This window comes from Equus caballus, chromosome 1 (genome assembly GCF_041296265.1).
Source record: "Equus caballus isolate H_3958 breed thoroughbred chromosome 1, TB-T2T, whole genome shotgun sequence".
NCBI classification, from domain to species: Eukaryota; Metazoa; Chordata; class Mammalia; order Perissodactyla; family Equidae; genus Equus; species Equus caballus.
Window position 1 is genome coordinate 151833974 of NC_091684.1, and position 18312 is coordinate 151852285.

At 42.9% G+C, this 18312-nt stretch overlaps 2 protein-coding genes and 1 non-coding gene across 8 annotated transcripts in view; 1 reads left to right on the forward strand and 2 right to left on the reverse strand.

Annotated features, from left to right (window-relative positions):
• The window catches only part of TMOD2 (tropomodulin 2), a 49670-nt gene extending 40454 nt beyond the window's left edge, over nt 1–9216 (reverse strand). Inside the window, exon 1 of one of the 4 annotated variants that reach the window (XM_023617385.2) lies at nt 9067–9216. The gene's annotated coding sequence lies outside the window, so the exon portion shown is untranslated. The remainder of the gene's footprint in view (nt 1–9066) is intronic. The other 3 variants (XM_023617377.2, XM_023617396.2, XM_070236531.1) reach the window with 3 other exon arrangements.
• LOC111769854 (U6 spliceosomal RNA) lies at nt 6778–6883 on the reverse strand. Its single transcript, XR_002802679.2, has one exon. It is a non-coding gene; the product is annotated as a U6 spliceosomal RNA (small nuclear RNA).
• The window catches only part of LYSMD2 (LysM domain containing 2), a 30981-nt gene continuing 21332 nt past the window's right edge, over nt 8664–18312 (forward strand). Inside the window, exon 1 of one of the 3 annotated variants that reach the window (XM_070236549.1) lies at nt 8664–9464. In XM_070236549.1, the coding sequence (XP_070092650.1) occupies nt 8738–9442 (705 nt within the window). In that variant the 5' untranslated portion in view covers nt 8664–8737 and the 3' untranslated portion in view covers nt 9443–9464. Of the gene's footprint in view, nt 9506–18312 lie in introns of all 3 variants that reach the window. The other 2 variants (XR_011426508.1, XM_070236563.1) reach the window with 2 other exon arrangements.

Here is an 18312-nt window from a genome sequence, read left to right on the forward strand (position 1 = left end):
TGTACACTTTAAATATGTGCAATTCATTGTATGCCAATTAAAAGATTTCAAAACTCTACTGTAAGTCTAAAACAGCTCTTTCATAAAGTAAAAATTATATTTTTAAGAAGGCATGTGTCATATTTCCATTGGCAGCATTTTTCTTAGTAATACATAAAATATTGGTGTGTTTTAAAATTGATGGTGTCTTAGAGTTGATAAGATTCTATTTGTAGTTCTAGTCCAGGATTCTACAACTATACCCAGCTTCTCATCTCCCCCTGAAACAGACTCGCTCTCTTGATTTTCTAGACCATATCATTAATCTACTAGTCAGTCACTTCCAAAACTCAGACCACCCTTAGATTCTTCTCCTTCTTTCCAGGTCTAGTCGTTAGCACCTCCTGTAGATTCTTTCTGCATAGCACCTTTCACACCATCCCTTCCTGTCACTGGTTTTAGACCTCTGTTTCTTTGGGCCTGAACTACTCTAATTGCATCTCATAAGGTTTCTATTCTTCCCTCTAAACCACCCAGAGCACCACAATCAGATCGTCTTTTTCTTAACACTGCTAATAAGCCACTTGCCTGATTAAGGACTTACAATGGCTCCCTCTTGTTTACAGAATGAAATTCAGATAGGCTAGTATCCAAAACTCCCATAATTTGACTTTGATCTGCTCTTACTGTTTTCTCTCTTCATTATTTTCCGAGGGAGCCCTCTGCTCCAGTCAAAATGGTTTATTCACTCTCTGTGGTAGGCAGAATAATAGCCCCCTAAATAAATCCTCATGCTAATCTCCAGAACCTGGGAATATGTTACTCTACATGGCAAAAGGGACCAGGTGTGATGAAGGATCTTAAAATACGAAGATTATCCTGGATTATCTGGGTCGGCCCAATGTAATCACAAAGGCTCTTAAAAGATGGAAGAGGAAGGCAGAAGAGTTAAAGAACAAGATGTGACGACAGAAGCAGAGGGTCAGAGTGATGCCATGACTGGCTTGGAAGATAGAGAAAGGGGCCAAGAGCCAAGAAATGTGGGCGGCCTCTGAAGCTGGAAAAGGCAAGGAAACAGATTCCCCCCAGAGCCTTCAGAGAGGAATGCAGCCTGGCTGACATGTTGATTTTACCCTCATAAAACGTGTCTCGGACTAATAATCTCCAAAACTGTAACATAATAAATTGGAGTTGTTTTAGGCCACTGAACTTGTGACAGCAGCAACAGGAAACTAATATACTCTCTTACCCTTCCATTCTCCCAGATAACTGTTTTGGCTATCTTGTTTTCATCTCCATATCCACTCCCATCCTGCTCTGTGCCCCAGGAAGATGATCTATTTACACTGCATCAATAGGTTCCTTTGCTCTCTGGCTTCTGTTTGGCCAACAGGAGGCACCAGCAGGACACTGGAGGACAGGAGGAGAGGGAGGCTGGGTCCTGAGGCCACACCTCCTCTTAGGCAGCCCTCTCTGTGCAGCTGCCCTCCCCTTGCTGACTTCAGGCCTGGGGGTGGTGAAGGGTCCCTGTGTGGCAGTGCCAGGTTTCTGCCTTGTTGGATTCCCTAAACCCTCCCTACATCTTTGTAAATAGCCTCTTTATTAAAATCCCCTCAAATTATTCAGTTTGAGTGTGTCCTCTGTTTCTTGTTGGGACCTTGGCCGAGACAGTAATATTTCTTGGAATGCCCTCCTCTATTCTCATGGCCTACCATGTGCTCTGCATCAGAGACCTGGCTCAGATCCCAGCTCTGCGGGGCCACAGAATATCAGAGCTGAGCAAGGCCTTAAAGATCATCCAGTCCAGCAACTTCGATGGTTTTTCTCCTACTTCTCTGATCACTCCTTCGTGGCCTCTTTTTGGCAATTCCTCTTCCTCCACCTTAAAGACTGGCACGCTGCAAGGTCCTGTCTACAACTTCATTTCTCACACTATATGTTCTCTCTGGGGAAACTCATCACCTCCAAAGTTTTAATTATAATCCATATCCTGAAGACCCCAAAATCCATATCTTTATCCTAGACTTTGTCCCTGAGGGTTAGGTCCATATATTTCCAACTGTGGAACTGACATCTCTACTTGGCTGTCTCAGGCACCTGAAATGTCAGAGGTACTCCCATCATCTTTTCTTCCAAACAGCATCTCCTCCTCTAGAATTTCCAGCTTCAGGAAACTGGCCAAGAAATCAGGGAGCCCCTCTTGACAGCTTCTCTTCCTTGTCAATCACCACATCCCATCCTTACCCAAACTTGTTGAGAACCCACCTACTTCACTTCTCTGCACTGCCACATCCAGCCTCACTCCCTTTCCATCCATTCTCCATACAAATGGCCAAAGGGATCTTTTGAAACAACTTTTTTCTAGTTACTTAAAATTCCCATTGCCTTCAGGATACGGTTCAAATTCACAGTCTGGCCTCTGTCATTCTCATCAGCCTCATCCTGCACTGCACTCCCCATCTCCTCCTGGCTCCAGCCTCCTGGACCACTTCCAGTTCCTGGATCATGCCTTATGTTGTTCCCTCTGCTCAGAGCACTCTTACCCCCTCCTCCTTTGACTGACGGCTCACCTACTCATCTTTCGGTCTCAATGTAAGGTTCAAGTCCTCATGGAGGCCTTGTTGGGACCCCCCAGATGAGGTGTGAGTCACTCCCTAGCCCCCAGGGCACACCCTTGATCAGAGCTCTCCTTGACTTTATTAAAATGACTTGCTTTATCTCTGTATTCCTTGCTAATCTCTGTGAGGGTGGAGATTGTATCAGGTTTAGTCACTGTTAGAATCCTGGCTCTCAGCACAGGTCTTGACCCAGAGTAGGCATCCAACAAATATTGTTCAACAAACGTCACATGAAGGAAATGAGCTTAGAGAGGTGTGGTGACCCACTGGTCCAGAGCTCACTCCACCACATCCACTGTCTCCATCCTCTGTCATGGGACTTCCAGAGGCCACCAAAGCCCATGGAAGTTGCTCCCCTTCCTAAATTTGCATTGCCTACATCACCAGTTTGGTGTTTGACCCTTGCTCTCTTATTATCTTTTTATGTATGTTCCATATATGGCTCTCTCTCCAACTACACCATAAACTCCCAGAGGACAGGGATGATGTCGTAAACCTTTATTCAAGCTCGGGTTTGTACATTCATTCAACAAACATCTACTGAAAGCCCACCTTTCCAGACACTGCTGGGAGAATAGCAGTGAACAAAACATGAAGTCCTGTGCCCCACCTGAACTTACAGTTTAGTAGCGTAAGAGAAATGAAGTAAGTAGTTACAATAATATGTTAATACTACGTAACAGTAGCTGTTAAAACAAATTGCACACATTGTAACAACGTACAGCGGGGGGCGGGGGGTGGGGTGGGGATCTCAATGCCAGAGGAGAAGGAAAAAAATGGTGCATCCTTCTGGAGCACAGCTTTGACTTGAAGATTTGGGGGAAGCTAGTTATTATTATTATTTTTTTATAACAAATAGAGTATACTGTGGAGAAGAATATGGCATTCACATAGCTTTTAAAGTCAAATTGCCGATTTCTGGCTCCTGGCTAGCCTGCTTTAGCCCCCACCCAGGTCCCACAAGGGTTCACGTTTGTTCTCTCCTCCTGCTAGCGAACCCCCAGTGGAAAGCCTGCAAAGCGCTGTTGCAGCCTCGCCTCCAGCAGAGTGCCCATCCCATGGCAAGCACTCAGCGTGCAACAAGATACTAATGTGCACATTAGAAGGAAGCAAGTGCCAAACAAGGCTTCCAGGAGTCCAGGTGGGCAAGGACACCCAGCCAGTTAGGGAAATGGAAAATAGGAGAAAGGACTGGAGCTGAAGGACGGACGACATGACCTGGGCCCTCAAATAACTTCCTATTACCCAAAGATAGGAGCCCTGGGAAGGAAAACAAGGAGTGGGGCTTTCTTTGCTTCTCTTTCCACTACCTTATTTGTATAACTGTGGTATGAAAGAGAAAAATCAGATACAACATGAAGTGCCCAGCCTTTGGCCCTGCCTACACACAGAGACTTAGAACCAAAGCCAAAACAAGCAGTCCTATTTATTGAACTCAAAACAAACAAGAGACTAATTTTTACAAAAGAGTAAACAAAAAATACTCTAGAAAAACCTAGTGAAAAGCTTTTTAAATGGGCAAAACAGTGCCATACATTGCTTTGGAGCACACACATATCTAGGAAAGCTACAAAGGACTCCTCACGGGAAGGACAGACACCACACTGGGAGGAGAGGGGCTGGACTGGAGATGGGGGACCCAGGTTCAACTACCCAAGTAGGGTAGCTGCTAAGTGATTTATTATATATAAATCTCCAATTATAAATTGAATTGTAAATCTCTTTTGAAAGGTCATGAGGAACAGATCATACCAGAATGAATAGTCTGCATCTGAGACTATTTGTTCTTAATTTCCCAATCTCCCAACACAAAAGTTGGCAGCGCTAAAATTGAGCTGGAAAATAGTCCCCTTTTAAAACAATGTGCCCACTAGTGACCACACCCCCTCCAGGTTCAGAAGAGCACAAAAGACTAAAACATGGGCCTTGGAGTCAGCCAGCCCCAGGTCTGATGGTTATAGACCCAGGTTGCGAGTGACAACCTCTCCAAGCCTCTGTTTTTCTCTGTAAAACAGGAAAAGAACAGTACCTCTCTCAGAAGGTGGAGGTGATGCTTAATGTGATAGTGTACGTGCTAGGCACACTGACTAGGACATACAAGCCCTCAGTCCCAGCCATTTCTCTTTTGTTCTTGCTCTGGGAATAGTCTTCTATTTGGGTATTTGTTCCCTCTGTCATCCTTGTCAGAATCTGTTGAATATGGACAGGCGCATCCTATAAGAGTCCTGGGTCGGGGTTGCCAGGTGTAGCAAGCCACCATGTGTAGGCTGGCCACAGCATGAGATAGGTTTCCACCTGGGCAGGCAGTAGCCAAGAAGCTCCTTGGCTTGAGCAGAAGCTCTTCCGCATGGAAGTCTTACGGTCTGCGCAGACTGCCACCTGGTTTCTAAGTCTCTTGGAGGGTCCTACTTCCTGCTGCCGCCTTATCCCTCTGTCTTGCCCTATGCTCTGTTTTCTGAGGCGTTCCTATTTCTTGACCTCTGTCTACCTCTTTACCTTCCTCTTGTGTATCTGTGTCTTTCTAGTTTTTAACTGTTTTGTTGGTTCTAGCCACGTCCCCTCCTCTTGCCTTCGGGAAGTGATGGGCTTCTCAATTCCTGACTGGCACCATGGGTTCCCTGCTCTCCTGCATTTGCTTTATGTGCCCTCCTGGCTTCTGCCTGCTTACATGCTCCTTGACCCACCTATCTTGTCTCATTGTCTAGCATCTGTATCCCAGCTAGGTTTTGATCAATGCTTTGTTATGACTTACAGGTGCTAGGGGCACCTTGACTCATGACTGCTTACCAAGACGACATGCCAAATATTTAGCAACTAGTATGGAGTGGGCACTGCCCAATCAGAATGGCTGTCAGCTATAAAAATGGGGATGGCTATCCCCCCACATGCTGGCTGAAGAGCAGCCCAGTTCACTAGACTCCAGACCCCTCCAATCACCCTCACAAGAAGCCTCCTGGTTCTTTCTTAGGGCTAGTGCCCCAGATTTGCTCCTTTCTCCTCATATCCAGGCTTGGCATGACTGGTCTTGTTTCCTGTTTTATGATCTCCTGTTACCCACAGTTCTAGAGCTGACCTTCTCATTTCCACTCCAGCTAGCTGTCACAAGCGAAATCCAGGAATACTGGCAACAAACATGAAAGAAATCATTATGGGGCAGCTTTGATGCCTAAACAGGAGGGCAAAACCTAAAAGCAGAAATATAGATATTCCAGGTATAACAAAAAGACGCTGCAGCAAAACTTTCTGTATAAAATTCTTTATCTTAAGAGTTGATTCCATTTTCTTGGTCTGGTAAGAGGAAGTCTCTTTTGCACACGCCTTCTATACAACTCTTTGAACTACTTAGAGCGTATACAGAAAACATTTGGTTGTTTGTGACTCACACGTACAGGGAATGAGAGGAAACCCCACAACTTCTGTTCTGTCAAAAAGCTGGATCTCTTCTTTCCCCAACACTCCTCTAACTCAAAATGAGAAGAACCACCACCTGGAACTTCCTTCTACACTGACACAGATCTTGGACGGAGAGAGGAAGGGGACCAAATTTTGAGGATGGTTCTCAGGTAGGGCTAGAAGTTCTAAAGTTTGGGAATTATTAACACTTTGACGTTGGAGTCAGGGGATGGAGTGTCTTATGAATAAATGATTGACAGTAGCCAAGAGGAACCAAACAAGGGAATTTCCCGGGCCCCACTCACATCTCCAATAGGATTCAAATTTCGGGAATCTGAAGCCACAGATTCACTGTGAGTTCCCCACAGATTCACTGCAGCTCTCTGTCACTAACCACACAGTTCTCCAACAATTCTTTCTCTTTATTTACTTATTTATTTTATTGATCTTCTGCCATTTTTTTTTAGTAGCCCTTCTTTACACCACGGACTCAGACCATAGTGCCCAGGCCACGGGGCAGCTAACATTGCAAGCGGGCAGCCCTTGGGGCCCCTGGCTCCCAGCAGCAGTGGCAGGGCTTGCAGGTCCCCGTGTGGACATTTCTCCTGTACTTTTAGAAAGAGCAGGCAATTAATTTCCCTTCACTCCCATTCATGCTGCTTCTTCTTCTTTTTCTTTTATTGCGGTTACATTGATCTATAATGTTGTATAAATTTCAGGGGTACATCATTATATTTCGCCTTCTGTACACTACATCGTGTTCCCCACCAAATGTCTAGCTGCCATCAAAAATATGGAAAGCTTCACGAATTTGTGTGTCATCCTTGCCCAGGGGCACGCTCAGCTTCTCTGTGTCGTTCTAATTTTAGCATATGTGCAGCTGAAGCAGGCACCCCAATTTTTTTATTTAAAAAGTTCAAATCTATGGAAAAGGTAAGAGACTAGTACAATAAACACCTGTATACCATTCTCTTTGACTCACCAACTGTCATCATTTTGCTCCATTTCTCAGCTTGCCTCTACCTTAGACCTTTCTTTTCTTGAACCAGCTGAGCGTTGTAGACGTCATGACACATTGCCTCTAACACCCACAGCTCAAAAGAATAAGGACAGTGTCCTACATAATCACAGTACCACTACTGCACCTAAGAAAATGAACAGTAATTCCATAATATTATCTAATATGCAGTCCATATTCAAATTACTCCACTTGTCTCCAAATCATCTCTTATAGCTATTTTTTTCTGATCTAGGATCCAAAGTTGACACATTCTAACTGGTTGTTACATCACCTAAGTATTTTAATTTACAAAAGTCACCCCCCTTCCCCCCAAGTCTTTTTGGCAGGCACACTACACAGGTGAAGTTACGACCTTCTTATTGCATCCCAATGGGAGACTCATACAGGTGCTGGCAAGCTTGACCTCTAGGCTAAGATGATGACCTCTCATCTCTCCATTGTCAGGACACATTTTCCCTAGGTAATCTGTGTGACATACTTTGAAATAATGTGAAAATCCCGCTTTCCAACCACCTTTCACTCAAAGGTTTTGTACCCATGGATGAGTCCTTGCCTGAATCAGTTAGGGCAGGGTTTGCAGAGCACGGGTTTCGTGGATCTCTCATTCCTTCTATTGTGTATTTCTGATTCAAACAATGACCCATCAGTGCCCCTCCTCTCTTTCTTCAGTGTATATACTCACTGGTTACTTCCTGTCAGGGCTCCCTCCCCACCTCTTTGCCCACCCCATCTGCCCACTGCCGGCCAGCCCCGAGGAGCCATTTGCTTCTCCCTTTACCTGCTGATCACATCACTTCACCTTCAGCAAATTAAAAACAAAAAAAAAAAAACAAACAAAAAGCACATGTTGTTGCCTACCAATTTACAGTAATTTACAAAGATTAAAACGATTGTAATGCATATTTATTGGGTGAGATTGAAGAGAGTATAGAGGAAATCAGTTTTATTTTTTAAAAAATCAGATTGCCCAAGCCCTGAAAAATCTTTCCTCCTCACTAAGGGAATGCCACTTGTTCTGTCACAATCGGGCTTTCTGTAACAATGTTCAAGAGAAGCATCCTCATCTCTTCAGTTCCCTGACATAAGAATCTTGGAAGAACGGGGGTTTAGAAATCATTTAGCCCAAAGGCCCCATTTTATATGGAGAAAGCAGCACAGAGAGGTGAAAGGACTTGCCTAGACTCCCTCAGCTCCTTAACGGTAGAGCTAGGACAGGAACCTGGTTTTAACCTCCCCCCCGATGTTCTTTTCATTGCCTTCCCAAGTGCCTCGTGATTCGGATGTGTAGCGGGCAAGATGAAGCCATAACATTCACGGTCTCCTTCATTGCTAATTTGCATGTTGCCTGCACTACCTTCCCACCTTTAAATACTTTAAGTAAAGATGCCCATTAGGAGTCTTTTATTATTATTTTAAAATCAATCTTCATTTCTGCAGGTCAACAGAGAAAAATGAGAAAGACTCAAGGCAGCACAGGCTACCATCACTTTAACCAGGAAAAAAAAAAAAAATGAGGATCTCGAGGACCTGCATCAGGCCGCTCTCTGAATGCCGCTTTCTCGGAGGCTGAGACGCCCTGCGGGTGACAGCTTCAGCGATCTTAGAAAAAGATGCCAGCCAGAGTCCACCCTTTCTGTCGCCCGCTTTAACGATACAGTGAGGGGCATTAGGCTCCAGGAGCTTGTCAAACGTTCACAGGAGGAGAAAGGGGGGAACAAAGCCCAGCATGGAAAAACCTAGCCCCGCAGCTCGGGGAGGGCAGGAGACCGCGCCCTCGCTGCAGCGGCCCGGCGGGCTGCAGAGGCTGCGGAGCCGCAGTGCAGGGCGTGGGACCCACACCGGCGGGCGCCCCCCGCCCGCGCCGCCCTCTGCAGCGCTCTCCCCCGCGCCGCCCGCCGGGCCGGGGAGGCAGGAGGCAGCCCCTGCCCCGCGCGCCCGTCCCCCCGCCCGGCCGAGCGCCGACGCCGCGAGCATCCTCCAGCCCGCAGGGAGGGCGCGGGGCTGCAGACAGCGCCTCGCCCGGGCGGGCTCCCCCTCCCCGCCCGGCGCGCTCACCGGTCCGTGCGGCCATCCCGGAGCCGTCGGTGCGGGCCGTCCGTCCGTCAGCCCCGAGGGAGCGGGGCCGGCCGAGCAGGGGCGGCGCCGCGGCCGGGGCGAGCGCGGCGATCAACAGGCGGCTCCCGGCCGGGCGCGGCGCCGGGGCGTGCGGCTGCAGCGGGGCAGGCTGGGAAGCGTAGTTCCGGGCGGCGCGCCGCGGCCGCGCGGAGGCGGGACCCCTCCCGGGCCGCCGCCGCCGCCCTGGGGCTCCCCATCCTCCGCGGCCCGCTCTCCCGGCAGGTGTCCTCGCCCGGAATCTGCGTGCCGACCCCGTGACCCCTCTGCCCGCGGGGCGGACCTCACCCTTGGGAAAAAGCCGTGCAGGCTCTTTTGAGAAGCGCGGGGCTACTGATAGGGTGGGTGGCAAAGGCTTTTCAAGCTTGTGAGGAGCAGTTGGGTGAGTGAGCATCTTTATGTGGAAGCTTTAAGACCTAGCTTTTCCGCGGGCCTGGGGCTAGGGCGTGGGAAGGAGGAGTAGCTAGGGTAGATGCCCAGGGGGAGGGCGGTAAGCAAGGTGGGATTTAGCTGATTTAAAGTTTGGGGGTGGGGGTGTTGGAGAGCCCACGCACACGCTGTGGCTGCACTAGCTATGAGACTGGACAACTCAGCCTATCCGAGCCTTAGCATCCTCATCTGTAAAATAGGCTTACAGCTTGAAGACATGTTGTGAGGACTAAACACATATTAGGTACATACTTGAAAGCACCTCTGTGTGGCAGTTAGCAGACCCTCAATAAAGGTTCCTTCCTTGGGAGGTGCAAGGGCGTTCCCGGGCACACTTACAGCCTGGAAAATCCTACATAGACTGCTGAGCTAAAGATAACTGGGTCTCACTGGGCTGGGTAAATAATGTTAAGACCCACCAGGCTTGTTACTGTCAGCCATTTAGCCAGTTAATTTCATCTCTCAACACTGGGATGTCCTCTTCGCCAGGTTCTTGGGAGCTACAAAGATAGAGAATATACTATCTTGTCTCTGAAGCATGGAAGTGGGGTGGGGTGACATAGGACCAAGATGGAAATTACTAAAATGCTTGGTGTAATGGGGTTACCTTCCAAATGCTTTTTCTAATTGCATGTGATCTCTCTGCTTTTTGAACCCTTGCTGCATGCTTCTAATGTCACTCTTATAGCACTTATCTTGACAGTTTAAGGTATGTTGAGTTTTGTAAGTGGTTGCTATGCAGTATTTCACACCGTGGTGAGATTTGCGTCTTAGAGATGTGGTGGAAGGAAAATGAACCAAAGGGAGCGATGCAGCATTGCTGGTGTAATCTCTGTCTAGAACAGGCAAAGGGTGAACCGAGATGAAACAGCACCGTAATCTGGCATGATCTGTGCCGTAATCATGTGGCCAAAAAAAAAAAGGTGCTGCAGAGGAAATTCCATATTTGAAAATAATAACACCACTTTGCATTTGTGCAAATACTTTCCTATTTACATTCTCACTTGATTTTTGCAACAACTTGTGAGACGCAGCGTGAGGATTTTTCTCCAGTCAGAGTTCTAAGAGGCACAGGGAGGGGATGTGACTCATTTAAGGTCATCCAGCTGGTCAGTAAGCCTATCTTGTCTCCTTCCAGGCTGGGCACTGTAGGCCTTCCCCAAAGAGCTTTCTCAGCACCGTCTTTCCTTTGTGCATTTCAAAACAGGGCCACACCTTCCCTAGTAGGTGGGCTGGATCAGAAAATAAAGTTAATACCCTAAGGTTCTTGGAACTAGCATAATGAACAGTGGTACACAGGAGCTGCTGACTGAGAGACCAGTGTGGTTTCCACCGCCAACTGTGGTAATGGACCGCACCCTGGGCCTCCTCACCAGAATGACGCATCGGAGCTAGAAAGACTTAAATGAAATGGCAGTGTGGCCAAGCCAGGTTAAATCACATTCTCAAGTTTTCCTGTACATTTGCTATTCCAAATGTCCTGTATGACGGATACCATGTCTTTGACTTTTTTATGTCACGCATTTGTCACAGTCATAGCCTTCTGTTAAATAAGAATGGGTCTGCATGTAGATCAAGCCAGCAATTTTCCCAGAGAAAGCTGATGGTAGGTGTAAGCTGAGAATAATAAAGCAATTTTATTCTGATTGGAAGAAAGGGTAGCAAAGGTTTGGTATAGCAAAAATGCTTGGTGGTGTGCTATCTTCTCTTTGCTTCCTTGTGGTTCCTCACAAGGAAAATGTCTGTGTGTGATGAAATGAATGTAGCGTTACTTCAGACAAAGACTGTGAAAGGAAGCAGGCAGAGAAATGATTTCTTAAGTTAAAATCATGGTTGGCAGCCAAAGCAGAGATACAAGAGCTATCTGACAGTCCCAGAGACATGTATAAGCTCCCGGAGGATGTTGATGCCAAACTGAAAAGGGAGTTGTGAAAAGGAACTTGTAATCGATCTCTGTCTGTACATCAGGGCCAAAAGCTAGGAGGTGTTAATGGATGAGTGAGGAAGGTAGAACACTTAACCTTTCTATTTTTGATCTTAAAACTTAATGGAGGGCCACCTGGTGGTGCAGCGGTTAAGTTCACATGTTTGGCTTCTGCAGCCAGGGATTTGCCAGTTCGAATCCTGGGCGTATACGTACACACTGCTTGTCAAGCCATGCTGTGACAGGCATCCCACATATAAAGTAGAGGAACATGGGCACGGATGTTAGCTCAGGGCAAGTCTTCCTCAGCAGAAAGAGGAGGATAGGCAGCAGATGTTAGCTCAGGGATAATCTTTCTAAAAAAACAAAAAAATTAATGGAAAGACATCAGTTCTAGTCTATTGAGTTCTTTAAATCTAATGTCTATATCTAAAATCTTTTAAGGGATGAAAGGATGTCAGCCATACCTATGACTTATCAGTTAAAACTCGTCATCATTTCTGAACCATACTTTGTAGGTTTGACTTTTCAACTTACTTTTTGGAAAATGAGAATGTAAAATTGAAACAGAACTCCTAGAGCTGGAAGGGACCTTGCAGGCCATCTTGTCTAGTCTCTTCTTTGTGCAGATGAGGAAGCTGATACGTTGACAGTAAATGTCACTTGATCGAAAGTAGAATATTTGATGTGGCAGTTCTAATGAAGTATGTTCATTATTCACAATGGAAAGTGTAGCATACCTAATTAGGAACATGTGGTACTGTTGCTTGCCTGCTCAACATCCTTTCTACCCTCTTCCTTCCTCTTTGCAGAAGCCTATACAGGTGTTCACCCATTGGGGAAGGTGACCCTATTATAATTTCAGAGGTACACTCCTAAACCTATCATGGGCAAGGGTAATAGGATCCTCTTGACTGGCTGGTGGGAGATTAGGGGTGGGCACATGACCCAGTTTTGGCCAATGGCAAACAACCCATTTATTCAATAAATAAAAGGGAGAAAAATAAAAGGTATCATGTTATATATATTTTTTAAAGAGTCCGTATCTTTTGGAGAGATACTACTGAATATTACTAAAAAATGGAATATTTACAGAAGCAATAATATCTGGGTTTGCTTTTAAAATAACCCACTGTGAGAGTGGTGGCAGGTGGCAGTATAGATGAAACAAGATTGGTCCTGAGCTGATAATGGTTGAAGCTGAGTGATACAGCTTTATTAAGCCATTCTTCTACATCTTTTATACAGCTTCATTGAAATATATTTCATATACCGTAAATTCACCCTTTTAAAACGTACAATTCAATGATTTTTAGTATATTCACAGAGTTATGCAATTATAACCCAATGTAAATTTAGAACATTTTCAAAACCGGAAATAGAAACCCTGGGGCCGGCTGGTGGCATAGTGGTTAAGTTGGCAGGCTCCACTTGGTGGCCGGGGTCTGCAGGTTCGGATCCCTGGGGGCAGACCTACGCACTGCTCATCAAGCCATGCTCTGGCGGTGACTGACATGCAAAGTAGAGGATGATGGGCGTAGATGTTGGCTCAGGTCCGGTCTTCCTCAGCAAAAAGAGGAAGGTTGGCAACAGATGTTAGCTCAGAGCTAATCTTCCTTACTGAAAAAAAAAAAAGAAATCCTATACACATTAGCAGTCATTCCCCCTGGCCCCCACACTCCCAGACCCTGGCAACCACTAATCTATTTTCTCTCTTCTCTGGATTTGTTTCAGACATTTCACATAAAGGGAATCATACAACCTCTGGTCTTTTGTGACTGTCTTCTTTCACTTAACATAATGTTTTCAAGGTTCGTCCATGTGGTAGCACGTATCAGTACTTTATTCTTTTTTATAGCCAAATAATATTCGTCTGTATGGATATACCACATTTTCTTTTTTTCTTTTTTAAAGAATTATTTTTCCTTTTTATCCCCAAAGCCCCCCAGATATAGCTGTATATTTTTAGTTGTGGGTCCTTCTAGTTGTGGCATATGGGATGCTGCCTCAGCATGGCTTCATGAGTGGTGCCATGTCGGCGCCCAGGATCCAAACCGGCGAAGCAGAGTGCTCGAACTTAACTACTCGGCCATGGGGCTGGCCCCACATTTTCTTTATTCATCACTTGATGGACATTTAGATTGTTTCCACATTTTGGCTGTTATGAATAATGCTGCTTTGCCCATTTGTGTACAAGTTTTTGTATAGACACGTTTCATTTTTCTCGGGTATATACCTAAGAATGGAATTGCTGGGTCATATGGTCACTTTATGTTTAGCACTTTGAAGAACAACCAAACTGTTTTTCAAGGTACCCACACTATTTTCCATTCTTACCAGTAATATATGAGGGTTACAATTTCTCCATATCTTCTCCAGCACTTGTTAATGTCTGTCCTTTTTTTACATTATAGCCATCTTAGTAGATGTGAAGTGATAGCCTATTGTAGTTTTGATATGCCTTTCTCTAATGACTAATGATGTTGAACATTTTTTCTTGTGCTTATCAGTAATTTTTTATATGTTCTTTGGAGAAATGTCTACTCAAATCTTTTGCCTAGTTTTTAACTGGGTTGTTTGTCTTTTTATTATTGATCTTAAAATTTTTTGTATGTTCTGGTTATAAATCCCTTATCAGACATGTGATTTGCATACATTTTCTCCCATTCTGTGGGTGGTTCTCTTTTCCACTTTCTTGATGATATCCTTTTGTAAACACCCTTTGTCAGTTTGAGGAAGTTCCTGTCTATTCCTACTTTGTTGAATGCTTTTATCATGCAAGGATGTTGGATTTCGTCAAAGATCTTTTCTGTGTCTGTTAAGATGATCATGTGAATTTTTGTAGTTTATTCTATCAATATGGTATATTACTCTGATTCTTCAGATGTTAAGTTAAGTATTCATTCCTGGGATAAATCTCACTTGGTCATGGTGTATAATTCTTTTTATGTGTTGTTGGATTTGGTTTGCTAATATTTTGTTGAGAATTTTTGTGTTCATGTTCATAAGAAATATTGGTCTGTATGTTTTTTCTTTTGATTTCTTTGACTAGTTTGGGTGTCAGTGTAATATTGGCCTTATAGACTAAGTTAGAAAGTGTTTCTTCTTCTTTTATCTTTTGAAAGTATTTGTGAAGGATTGGTATTAATTCTTTAAATGTTTGGTAGAATTTACCAATGAAGCCTCTGGGCCTTGGCTTTTCTTTGTTGAAAATTTTAAAATTACCAATTCAGAGTTTGCTTGCTCTACATCTGTTCAGGTCATGTATTTCTTCTTGAGTCAGTTTTGCTAGTTTGTGTCTCTCTAAGAATTTATCTGTTTCATCTGAATTACCTAGTTTGTTGGCATACAGTTGTTCATAATATTTCTTTATTATCCTTTTTATTTCTGTAAGGCCAATAGTGATGTCTCCTCTTTTGTTCCTAATTGTAGTAATTTGAGTCTTTTCTCTTTTTTTTCTTGGTCAGTCTAGCTAAAGGTTTGTGAATTTTGTTGATCTTTTCAAAGAACCAACCTTTGGTTTTGTTGACTTTCTGTTTTGTTTTTCTAGTCTCTATTTCCTTTATTTCTGCTCTAATCTTTATTAGCTTTACCATGGCCCAGCTGGTCTCACTGGTGAATTCTACCAAGCATTTAAGGAAGGAATTATACCATTTCTCTATAATATTCTAGAAAATAGAAGCAGATGGAACACTCCCTAACTCATTCAATGAGGCCAGCATTACCATACCAAAATCAGACAAAGACATTACAAGAAAGGAAAATTGCAGACCAGTATATCTCAGGAAAATAGATTCAAAAGTCTTCAGCAAAATATGAATAGGTTGAATTCAACAATGTATAAAAAGAGTTATCTTTTTTTTTTTTTAAAGATTTTATTTTTTTTCTTTTTTCTCCCCAAAGCCCCCCGGTACATAGTTGTATATTCTTCGTTGTGGGTCCTTCTAGTTGTGGCATATGGGACGCTGCCTCAGCGTGGTTTGATGAGCAGTGCCATGTCCGCGCCCAGGATTCGAACCAACGAAACACTGGGCCGCCTGCAGCGGAGCGCGCGAAGTTAACCACTCGGCCACGGGGCCAGCCCCAAAAAGAGTTATCTTTTTTATCGTGACCGAATGGGATTTACTTCAGGTGTGCAAGGCTAGTTCAACATTCAAAAAATCAATTAATGTAATCTATCGTATCAATAGGCTAAAGAAGAAAAAAGTCATATGATCATATCAATAGAGACAGAAAAAGTATTTAATGAAAGTCAACATTAATTCATGATATAAAGCTCCCAGCAAACTAGGAATACAGTAGAGGGGAACTTTCTCAATACAATAGAGAACATCTATAAAAACTCTACAGCTTACATTATACATAATGATGAGAAACTAGATGCTTTCCCTTTAGGATCAAAAAAAAGTCATGGATGTCTCCACTCACTATTCCTATTCAACATCATACTGGAAGTCCTAGTTAACACAATAAGACAGGAAGGGGAGGGGAGAGGTATATACACATTGGGAAGGAAAAAATAAACCTGTCTTTGTTCATAGATTACATGATTGTCTATGTAGAAAATCCCAAAGAACCATTAAAAAAACCTCATGGAACTAATCAGTGATCATAGCAAGGTTGTAGGATACAAGGTCAATATACGAAAGTCAGTTGCTTTTGGGTGGTGAACATGATGTAATCTACACAGAAGTCGAAATTACGATGTACACCTGGAGAAGAAAAGCATTATAACATTAGGAAAACCTAATAGACCTCTATTATATATTTTTAGTCAACCAAATGTTAATGAGGACATAACAGAATTACTACCAGGCAATAAGATTTTTTTTATAGATAAGTGTGTATTAAATGTTGATAACAATAAAAGAGGATTCTCTTTCTTTTCAAGAATATGTGTAACATTTGGGAAAAATAACAATATTAGCAAAAGATAAGATTTGAATACAGATAATAACACAAATTGCATTGTTTGGAAATAAATAACTTTTTTAAAAAAAAGTCAATTGCTTTCCCATTATTGGAATTTGAAATAAAAAATGCAACACTATTTACCTTAGCACCAAAAAACAAATAAAAAATACCTAGATGTATATATAATATCTATATGAAGGAAACAACAAAACTCTGATGAAAGAAATCAAAGAAAATCTAAATAAATGGAGAGAGATTTCATGTTCATGGATAAGAATACTCAATATTGTTAGGATGTCAGTTCTTCCCAACTTGACCTAAAGATTCAGTGTTGCCCCAATCAAAATCCCAGCAAGTTATTTTGTAGATATCAACAAACTGATTCCAAAGTTTACATGGAAAGGCAAAAGACCCAGAATAGCCAGTACAATACTGAAGAAGAACGAAGTCAGAGAACTTACACTTCCCAACTTCAAGACTTACTATAAAACTACAATAATCAAGACAGTGTGGTATTGATGAAGTAATAGACAAATAGATCAATGGGACAGAAGAGAGAGCCCAGAAATAGACTCACATGAAATATAGTTAACTTATCTTTCACAAAGAAGTGAAGACAATTCAATGGAGAAAGGATAGTCTTTTCAACTAATGGTGCTGAAACAACTGGACATCCACATGCAAAAGAATGAATCCAAACACAGACTTTTCACTGTTCATGGAAATTAACTCAAGATGAATCAGAGACCTAAATGCAAACACAAACTATAAAACTTCTGGAAGATAACACAGGAAAAAGTCCAGGTGACTTTGGATTTGGCAATGACTTTTTAGATACAACACCAAAAGCGTGATCCATGAAAGAAAAAATTGATAAGCTGGACTTTATTAAACCTGAAAACTTCTGCTCTGAGAAAAACACTGTTAAAACAATGAAAAGGCAAGTCATAGACTGGGAAAAAAATATTTGTTGTCAAAGATGTAGAAAAATTGGGACCCTTGTACATTGCCAGTGGGAATATAAAATGCTACAGCTGCTATGGAAAATGATTTGGTGGTTCCTCAAAAAGCTAAACGTAGAGTTAGTATATGACCCAGAAATTCCACTCCTGGGTAGTATCTACCCAAGAAATTGAAAGCAAGAACTAGAACAGATACTTAATATGCCAGTGTTTATTACAGCATTATTTCCAAGAGCCAAAAGGTGGAAACAACCCAAATGTCCATCAACAGGTGAATGGACAAACAAAATGTGACATATCCATACAATGGAATATTATTCACCCATAAAAAGGAATGAAGTTCTGATACATACTACAATGTGGATGAACCTTGAGGACGTTATGCTAAGTGAAATAAGCCAGACATGAAAGGCCAACTATTGTATGTTTGTACTTATATGAAATGTCTAGAATAGGCAAATTCACAGAGACAGAAAGTAGATTAGAAGTTACCAGGGGCTGGGGGAGGCAGGAATGGGATGTTATTGCTTAGTGATTACAGTTTCTGTTTGGAGTGATGAAAAAGTTTTGGAAATAGATAGTGGTGATGGCTATACAACATTGCGAATGTCATTAATGCCACTAAGTTGTATACTTTAAAATGGTTAAAGTAGTTAATTTTGTTATATATATTTTACCACAATTTTAAAAACAAATATTGTAATACAAGTATGCAAAAAAAACATTGAATTGCGTACTTTAAATGGATGAATTGTATGGTGTGTGCATTATTTCTCAATAAAGCTATTACAATATGCAATTATATAGGTATAACAATTTACTTATCTATTCTGCTGTTGATGAATAATTGTTTCCAGTTTTTTGTTATTCTGAATGACGCTGTGTAGATTCTCACACATGTCTCCTGGTGTACAGGTACCAGATTTTCAACAGGGCATATGTAGTTTCTAGTACTGGAAT